This window comes from Vigna unguiculata, chromosome 9 (genome assembly GCF_004118075.2).
Source record: "Vigna unguiculata cultivar IT97K-499-35 chromosome 9, ASM411807v1, whole genome shotgun sequence".
Classification (NCBI taxonomy): Eukaryota; Viridiplantae; Streptophyta; class Magnoliopsida; order Fabales; family Fabaceae; genus Vigna; species Vigna unguiculata.
Window position 1 is genome coordinate 39,147,477 of NC_040287.1, and position 9,815 is coordinate 39,157,291.

At 35.0% G+C, this 9,815-nt stretch overlaps 2 protein-coding genes across 3 annotated transcripts; one reads left to right on the forward strand and one right to left on the reverse strand.

The window, feature by feature from the left end:
* Positions 1-250: 250 nt before the first annotated feature.
* LOC114164780 (ankyrin repeat-containing protein BDA1-like) lies at positions 251-2,246 on the forward strand. The gene is made up of 2 exons (XM_028049542.1): positions 251-1,034; positions 1,471-2,246. Exons 1-2 carry the CDS (start codon positions 438-440, stop codon positions 2,230-2,232), a joined length of 1,359 nt encoding a protein of 452 aa, XP_027905343.1. The 5' UTR covers positions 251-437; the 3' UTR covers positions 2,233-2,246.
* Positions 2,247-4,040: 1,794 nt separating this feature from the next.
* Positions 4,041-9,815, reverse strand: LOC114162337 (histidine kinase 5-like). 2 transcript variants are annotated; one of them, XM_028046191.1, is made up of 14 exons: positions 9,577-9,815; positions 9,347-9,424; positions 8,140-8,952; positions 7,908-7,964; positions 7,495-7,722; positions 7,231-7,324; positions 6,930-7,136; positions 6,614-6,744; positions 6,388-6,437; positions 5,905-6,254; positions 5,640-5,740; positions 4,737-5,537; positions 4,444-4,611; positions 4,041-4,290 (listed from the first exon to the last, which is right to left on the reverse strand). In XM_028046191.1, the coding sequence occupies exons 3-14, from the start codon at positions 8,857-8,859 to the stop codon at positions 4,168-4,170; spliced, it is 3,030 nt and encodes a 1,009-aa protein (XP_027901992.1). In that variant the 5' UTR covers positions 8,860-8,952; positions 9,347-9,424; positions 9,577-9,815; the 3' UTR covers positions 4,041-4,167. The 2 variants fall into 2 exon arrangements, with proteins under 2 accessions (XP_027901992.1, XP_027901991.1); XM_028046190.1 differs by having other exon boundaries at positions 5,640-5,743.

Here is a 9,815-nt window from a genome sequence, read left to right on the forward strand (position 1 = left end):
ATATAAACAAATCCAAATAACTTCACCTTATCTACTAACACCATTCTAAAATCAGTTTTCATTTAACACAGATAATTTCAAAGCACTCGTTTCTTATTTATAATATTAAATTGTAATAAATAGTCGTTATAAAATAGTTAGAAACAGTACCAACTAACTTTTCAACTAAAATAAAATCGGTCGCTATTACATGATTTAGAATGAGAAAAAGTGCACTTACAATAATAATCTCGAAAGAACAATGAACTTGAGAAACACGGTGAGAAGAAGTGATTTATTTATTTATGAAAAAGCAAGAAGCAACTTGATATGTGTTGACCGTATGGTCCACGGGATCACGGTGGCCACAAAATGCTATATAACAGCACCATTTAAACCCTTTAAACCCTGATTTTTCATTGTATGAACCCTGTTTTCCCTCATATATATATATCATCATGAACAACTTTCTGGTTGCAGCTGCACAAGATGGGGACGTAGACTTGCTCTACAAGCTGATTCAGATGCAACCCTATGTGCTGGAACACACCGACTTCATGCCATTTGTTGACACTCCTCTGCATGTTGCAGCTGCTGCAGGCCATGCCAGTTTTTGCACTGAGCTCATCAGACTCAAACCCTCCTTTTCATGGAAGCTCAACCAGTGTGGGCTCAGCCCCATGCATCTTGCGTTGCAGAAGAAGCATCACAGATTGGTGTGTCGCTTTGTGGAGATCAACAAGGACCTCGTGAGGATCAAAGGGAGAGAGGGTCTCACTCCTTTGCATCTTGCAACTCAAACTGGGACCATTGATCTTCTGCCCAAGTTCTTATCGGCTTGTCCTGATTCCATCGAAGATGTAACTGTTCGAAGTGAAACCTCGCTGCATATTGCTGTCAAATATAACCAGTTTCAGGCTTTGGAGGTCTTGGTTGGATGGCTTCAGAGAAACTGCCAGAGACACGCTCAGAACCGCGAGCGCAGGATTCTCAACTGGCGGGATGAAGCAGGCAACACCGTTCTCCACCTTTCCGTTCTCAAAGTCTTCCCTCAGGCATGCGTTCAATTCTTTCCTTTAAATACTTTTTTCGTCCTCATTTTCGTAGTGTTTGTTGTGGATGATCTTCATTTTGACAGAATGTTTTAAAATGGTCTTTATTTTTACAGAATGTTTAAAATGTTCTTCATTCTCACAGTTCGTATTTTATGTGGTCATTTTCTATCAAAATGAGGATCATCCGCATCGTTACTAATTTAAACGGCGTCACAACAAATGATCAAATAAAACACGAAAAATGATGACCATGTTAAACATTCTATAAAAATATGACCATTTTAAACATTTTGTCAAAATGAGGATCATCCACAACAAACCCTACGAAGATTGAGAACGAAAAAGTTATTTAAACATTTAAAAATCACATTCAGAACGGACAATAAGAGATGATCGGATAAGTTTTTAATGAGTGCATTTTGAATTCTTTGTGCAGGCAGTTAAGTTGTTGTTAGAAAGCAACATAGACATAAATGCAAAGAACTTCGAGGACTTAACAGCGTTGGACATAGTTGAGATTAACCAAACCGAGGCTCACAGTGCAGAGATCAGAGACATGTTAGTGAGGCGTGGAGCTTTACGTGGCTTTTCGATTGCTACCACAACACTGGTGGAAGAGCTACGAGCAAAAATCACATTCAACGAGAGAATAGCGATCTCGGTGACTCGTCTGAGAAAGAGAATATCAAACGACACACGCAACGCATTGTTGGTGGTGGCTATTCTTTTCGCGACAAACACTTACGAAGCAGTGCGTAGCCCTCCCGGTGGAGTTTACCAAGCAGAGGGTAGTTCTAATAACAAGATCAGCACATCGTTCCAGCACAGTGAGTATGCAGCAATGCAAGAAATTGCTGGGAAAGTGGTGATGAAAATGCAGATCTTCAACTGGTTCTGGTCCTTCAACACATTCTCCTGTTATCTTTCCATTTTGATGATATGTTTTCTGATGCCACGAGGGCGAATCAGTGTTTTCGTGACCTTTCCGCTTTCTATATTTTCTGGATGCTACGTCTTCTCCATGTTAGTGATATCACCCAGTTTCAGGTTAAACACTGCCACTGTGGTTCTGCCATGCGTGTTCACGCTGTTCTACGGTTGGGGGAGTTACGTATACATTAGATTAGCCAAAAAACTTAAAATGTACGCACATAAACAGAAAGACACGTTCAAGTTTGTGGGAGGAAATAGATGGTAATGATTTATGTTCTCATAAACAACACAAACTATTGATTAAAAGAAAGTAATTGCAGATTATGGGAACATGTTTTGGAATACAGAAACTTTTCTACCTTTCATTTTTTAAATGGTTAGAATCTGTTGGAAAATTATGTTGATTACTAAATTTTTTGACAAGTTTCTCTTTTGAGATATAGTTTTTTATTTTTTTATTTTTTCATTTTTAATATTCCAAAATTACTTAAAAAATAACATTTCATATTATAAAAAAAATTATTAAAATTTAATAATTAAAATATCATTGTCCAAATTTATTATGAAAAATGATTGTTCTATGTCATATACATAAAATAAGATATTAATTATATAACTTTCATTATAAGATGTTATTAATTATATAATTTTCATCGTTAATTACTAGTGACATTTATGATGATTAAATAGTGATTTCAAGTTTAGTTTTAGTTGTTGACCAAGGCTTCTCTGTGCTTGAATAGAAATGATTGTTGTTAGTGTGGTAATAGGAGAAATTATATATGGGAGGTTAGGGATGGTATTAATAAGATAGTAGTATTTAAGGCTAATCGAATTTTATTAAACTGTTTGAGAAAGGTGAAGTTTAGTTGTGTAGAATCTAGGTATAACTGATGTGAGATAGGATATAGAACGGATAATAACACTGTAATAATTAAATTTTAATATTTTTTTCTTACAATTTTGACTAAGTTTAGAATATAAGAAATGAGAAAATAAAAAAAATGATAAACTATTTAAAAAATGCTAACTTAAATTATAAATTTTTCATATAGAATGGAGAATTAGGAATAATTTGTGAAGTTCAAATAATTTTGATTGGAAGCACGTCACTATGAGGGTATGTGTATACAGGTAGATATAAGTGTCATTTCTCTTTCCAAAAAGTAATATTTATTTATTTATGAATTAATGTAAATATTTATTTATTTATGAATTTTAAGACCAGTATATATGAAGTTTGAAATATATATCAAATTCCATTTTTAATAGATTAAAAATATATATTTATCTTTTTTATAATTTTAAAATTTCTCATGTAAATTTCAACTCCAATTAATCAACTTCTGTTCAGTCAAGGAAAACCTAACTCTAGAAAAGTTAACCTGCATTGTTTTTGGTTGGACTCCAACCAAATTTATGAAATCCTACCTCCTTTTACTATTACTAACGGTTCTTCACTCGTGCACCTCAAATAAAATATTATTCCCAGTATTTATTTAAATATTATCGTGCTTTCGAATTTTAATATTTTTACAATGAAATCATTATTCATGTTACAAAATTTTAAATTCGAATTAAAACTTAAATTTTAAATTTTTGTTATCAAATATTTTTGTAATCAATAAAGAACTTACAATGTTATGAAATTTATATACCTACATCAATTAGTTATTACAAACAAGTTATTGCAATAAATTTAATTTTATAAATATGAATATATTAATTCCATACTATATAATTAAATTAATAAACATATTTAATTATAAATGCACTCAAATAATTAATTTAAATCAACATTTAAACTTGTAATTTTTATTATCAAATAATTTAATATTTTTGAACATATTAATATTAACTACATCTAATATATAATTTAGTTAAACTTAGTAGTCTTTTTATATATTATACAAGTTAAAAAAAATGAATAATGATTTCATAATATTATATTGGTTATGAAAATAAAAGTATTAATATATGTTGTAAATTTCATTTTTGAAGTTCGTTTGTAGTGCCAATATACCATTTCTGGAAATACTTATGGTTTCATTGCTACAACTAATCCTAGGCACGTAGTTAATACTAACTTATTATTCATGCATTTCCTTCAGAACACGATGCATTGATTACAAAACTTTCCTATGCTTTTATACATACATTCTTTTATACACTACCTGAAATTTACAAGGATTTCAGTGTATCACCTCAGGTACTGTTCAATACACTCTTTCAGTTTCTGGAAAGTTACAGGTTTTGACACAAACGAGTCCATTCCATTTGCATAACACTCTTCAGCACTCTCTGACAAAGCATTTGCTGTCATCTGCATCATTATGATGAATATTAACACAATGATCATTTACTTCTCAAAAATTACTACACTGGAAACTGTTCCAATATCAAATTAAAATCATCCTTAAGATTGTTTAGCATCACAGTCACACTAAAGGAACACAGAGAGTGATTGATTACTCACAGCAACAATAGGAATTCGCTTTCTAGAAGGTTCAGAACATTCATAATATGAATCTGAAAGACTTAGCTCGATTCCAGCATTTCTTGCAGCATCCCAATTGCCTGTTTCCTCAAAAGATCGAATCAGTTTTGTTGCTTGAAGACCATTCATAACTGGCATGCAGACATCCTATGAAATGCAAGTGCCAAAAGATTAGTAGAACTCATATCAAGTAAAGTTAATATTAAAAAATGAACAGAAAATTTTTTATGGTGAAATTGTCACAAGATTCCATTACAGATCCCAGAAATTACCATCAGAATCAAGTCAAAAGAGCAGCGCTGAACTGCACGTACAGCTTCCACGCCATTATTCACAACATGTATGCTATGGCCTAATTGCTTCATCATGGACTGTGTCACCATGATATTAATCTTGTTATCTTCAACAAGAAGGATCTTAGGCCTTGATGAGGATTTGGTTACTCCTGGTGTACAGTTACTTGATTGGATAGTTGTGCTTGTCTTTCCCTGACCCTGACATGTTTGTTGGGATTCACATGACTTTGTTGCTGCAGCCGTTTCTCCACTTGCTACAGTTGCTTCAGAGGAATCTGCATAACCATTCAAGGACCAGGTATGAGCCTTATCTTGCTGCAGTTTATCTCTGCTAACTAAACTTCTGTTCTTTGCTTCTGAGCTGTGACCAGATGAACTGGCCGATTCAGACATTTCTGGACCATCAACAACTGAAGATGAATCGTCAACTGAGCATGTCTCTTTTGACATGATATCATTAGAGAGGATTGCATATAAACTGTCAGAAAATCCACCAAGTTTATGGGAGCTTGTGTAGCCAATTTTGTTTGGTAATAACATCTGTGTCCTGCTACATCCATTAGAAGAGAACAGAGAGCCCAAAGTGCGTGGCTGGAATTGGAAGAAACTTTCTATTGTATCATCAGATGCAGCATCATTGTTCTCTACATCAGACAGCTCATCCTGGTCATCAGAATTATCACAAGCATTTGAAACCTTGTATGGGAGTATGAAAGTGAAGGTAGAACCGTAATGTTCTTTGCTAGACACGGTTAAACGACCCCCCATCAACTCAACCTATTACAAGTGCAAAGAAACATTTAGCAATTGAGTAAAGAGAGAAAACAAATGAAATATCACCTTTTTTGTTACGAAAACGAAACATCATTTTCAGTTTACCAGCTGTTTGCATATTGCTAATCCTAGCCCGGTGCCACCGTACTTTCGAGAATGATCTGCACTGACTTGCATGTACCTTTTAAACAAGGTTGGAATAGCATCTTCTGTCGCATTACAACATGGAAAAAATATTCATCTGATGAGTACTTTTTTTCTGTAAGAAAATTCAAACTAGTGAATACAAAGTAAAACTCTAAAACAAACAGAAGAAAAGAAATCAGGGTTGTGACTTGTGATGAATAAAAAGGTAATGCTCACTGCGTACCTGGTATTCCAATGCCTGTGTCATATACATCACAACGTATCCACACTGTTGTTCCAGCTGAATAAGGTTGCTCCTCAGTGTCTCCATTCATTGAGCATTCGCTTTTGACCGGTGATCTACATTCATCATTGAATGCATGGTTTTGGCTGGGACAATCATCACCAAGAGGTTTTCTGTTGCTGCCACTTTGAGGCGTTGATAGATATTTATCTTCTTTCAAACCATTCACTGAAATAGTTGAATGCTCTGAAGTCATCTTTTGCATGCATTCTGCCTTTGCAAAAGAAGGTTCTGGCACGACGTAAAGGTTTATTCCAATTTTGCCTTCATGGGTGAACTTGACGGCATTGCTGCAAAATAGTAGCAACAGTGAATATAAAGCAACCGACCACTCCCTCAAAACAACAAATGAAAATGAAAAATTGGATCATTTACGTGACAAACTAATTGAAACAAGACTACTAATGGCATGAAGCTTAGTACCTGATTAAATTTGTGAGAATTTGCCGCATCCTTAAAACATCACCAACGACCTGAAATTATTAGTGAACCATATGAACTGCAAACAGTTAGCACTAACAGACCTTATAGGAAAAATATGCTAAATATGCGACAATATTTATATTGAAGAAATCAAGCATTTAAGGACAATAGAAATGCAAAATATGTGAGAGCTAACGTTGTATTGTAACTATTACTAACTCCTCACCTCAATAGGTACATCATCAGTTACATGTCCTTCCAAGGTTAGTACTTTTTGCAACGAAACTGCAGCAGTCTGGAGTACATGTTTGACTACCTCTCTTGGCCGGAATTTAGTAGCTTCCAATTTCATGACTCCTACATAGAGCAGGGATTTTGAAGCATGATCAAATTTTAAAATATCAGTGCCTAAAGTAAAAACTCCAAAGCACTACTTGTCTTAACCATAAGCAAATTCCAAGTTGCTATCTGAATGATTAAAATCTATTTTACATAAATCAGATTTCTTTTAGTAAGAAATGGAACAAGGATAGATTTATAACCTGACTCAACCTTGGAAAGATCAAGGATGTCATTTATAAGTTGAAGAACCAAATCTCCAGAAGATAGCATGACATCCAAGAGTTGTCTTTGCTCCCAATCGAGTTTTGTGTTAGAAAGAACTTCAGCCATGCTAACAACCCCAGACAAAGGAGATCTTATCTCGTGAGACATTGTCGCCAGCATTTGTTTTGCTCGCATTGTTTCCTCTATTAAAAGGAGGAGGGGAACATAATAAACTTTCTTGCTGCAAGAACAAATTGAAGAAAATTTGATAAATGAGATTTGACTGAGTGATTGAACCTGTAATGTGAATGGTTTTATTTAGTTCTGTTTCCTTGGCTTTCTGAACAGCAATCTCTTCCCGAATCTTTGCCATCCTTTCCCTTTTTCTCACCTGAATTTTTTTAAGAAACATAATACTCTCTTTACAAGAACAAGAATACAAGTACGACAATAACAACAAAGTTTTATCCCACTGATTGAGATTTCGCTATATGGATCACACACCATTTGACTTGGTTAAAAAGAAAAAATGTAAGTAAAACTGAAGAAGACAACACCTACCTGATCTGTTATATCCATTCCCATGTAATTTATTCCAATTGTCTCCCCTGCTTTGCTAAACACGGGCTCTACGTATATCAAAAATGTCTTTGACCCAAACAGTTCTGTCTCAAAAGTGATTTCCCTTTTTGCAGGCAATCCTTTTTCCAAAACTTCTCTCTTAAACTCTTGAGATTCCTTAACACCAGCTCCCGTGAATATTTCAACATCCGTTTTTCCTATGATGTCCTGAAAAGGATGAGTAATGTAAAGAGCTAAGATATTTAAGCATACCTAAAAGTCCTTTGCAAAGAACTAAAAGAGAGGAAAATAAGCTTCTTCTCAGTTTTCAGCAGCTTTTCATAGAAAACAACTAGAACAAAGCAAACTCAAGCAACATTGATCATGACTAGAGTTTCAACAGGAATCATTACCTCTTCTTGTAAACTTGGAAAATGATTGTATATAAAGCAATAGCGCAAATCTTTGTCCTGGAACAAAAATATCAAGCAGATTAAAAGAGCCATCATCAAGCAGTGCCTACTGGCTTGTTAGTACTTAAAGAGTACTCAAAATCTCATAATCAATTTCAAGTCATAATATCCTATGATTATTCTACAAGTTATTCCAAATGAAGAAAAAAAAAAACTCAACACACTGATTTACCTGGTGGCCAATAACAACAGGTGCATTTTGCAGTATAAAATGCAAGAAATTGTCTGCTCTTTTCAGGATCTGGGACAGTTCTTCCACAGGTGAGGATTGCCTTTCAATGTTTGCTATACTTTCTTGCAGCTTTTCTTCAAGAATCTGTTCCCTTTGGATACTTGCCTCCAGCTGCTTCTCTAATTGCAAGGCTCGCTGTTTCCAGTACATGACGGTGTCATACTCAGCATCAATCTCGTTCTTCTTGTTTTGAACCACAGCATCACTTTTCCTGCAAGGTATATCATGCCATATACCATCATAAACGTCATCCAAAATAGAAACTGGGCGTTTATCACCCCCATATCTTTCTTCCTCAAATCGATGCTCTTCCAATATCTCTAATTTCCTGAGCTCAACATCCTGCCTTTGCTTGCTAAGGTTGTCGAGTTCTTCTCTGAGAAGACGCACAACATTGGCCTGTTTGTACTCCCAGTGTTTCATTAGGTACGCCAACTGAGAAGACCCTTTTTCTGTAAAATTTGTAAGCTCCATGAGTCGCTTGAAATCAACTATAGTTGGCTCCTCCATGATAGTAACCTCCTCTAACATGTCTTGGTCCCTTCCAGGCTTTTCTATAAACTGCTTTCCAACATCAGTTCCAATATCTTCAGGCCACATTGAAGGAAGGGCCTCAATGTCCATGTCCTCTATGCAATCATTCTCCATCTCGCAGACCATGAAAATTGTGCTAATCCAAGTTTAACTCTTTGGCCTTTTGCATTATAAGAGGCAGCGAACAGCACTCTCAGATAGAAGCCAAAGCAGTGGACCCTGCTCCAATAGTTAGGAGAAGATCAGTCCCGTCAAAGTTTGGAACTAAAATCTTGTTTGAATAAATTCCCCAGTAAGTTCTTATAATAGGCAAAAATAAGAAGAAAATAAATTGAATTTCCTCCACAAGCTGAAATCAACTTCTGCATTTAGCTTTATAAAAGTTATGTCATTTTACTTCTTCGAAAAAACTGAAATGCAAAGATGATTATAGAGTGTAAAAGAAGTTTGATTCGTTTTATCTTTTTATCCCATCTCCTGCAAGTACTTATCAATTATTGAATTGGGATACACATAAACTAGGTGCCAGGAAAGATGAAGTAAAATGAAATGAAAGGATAAAAAAACAACAAACTTCGAGCTTAAAAGATCATTAGCATCCTTTGCATCCCACCTCAACAGCCAAATGGAGAATTGCAACGTTCAAAAGGCTTTTTCCCTGCAAACCAGTCTCTGAGAAGAATCGTTTCCACTATGTATTCAAATGTATCACAAGAAACGCAGCAGGTTCCAGGAGAGCAGAAAGAAGCAATCAGCAAATAGAGAGGAAAGCGTGTGTTTATAAATATGTGAAGTACAAAGCAACAACCTTTAATAAAAAAACTGATGAAAAAGAATACCAACCCAGGTAGGTACGTGCATTAGGGGGGTCCTAATGATGGAGAAATGTTTGGCTTTCTTAACTGCTGTTGTGTTTCTTTCCTGTTTTTTTGTGACAAACAATGTTATGTTGTAACCTTCGAAAGTCCACAGTTTTCTTTCCTCAGCAAAAAGCAAAGCCTCAGGTGTTAATTAAACAAGCATATGGTATGCCTTATCTTATGATGTCGTTGTTCTTGTTCTTTTTCTTTCTCTCTCCCCAA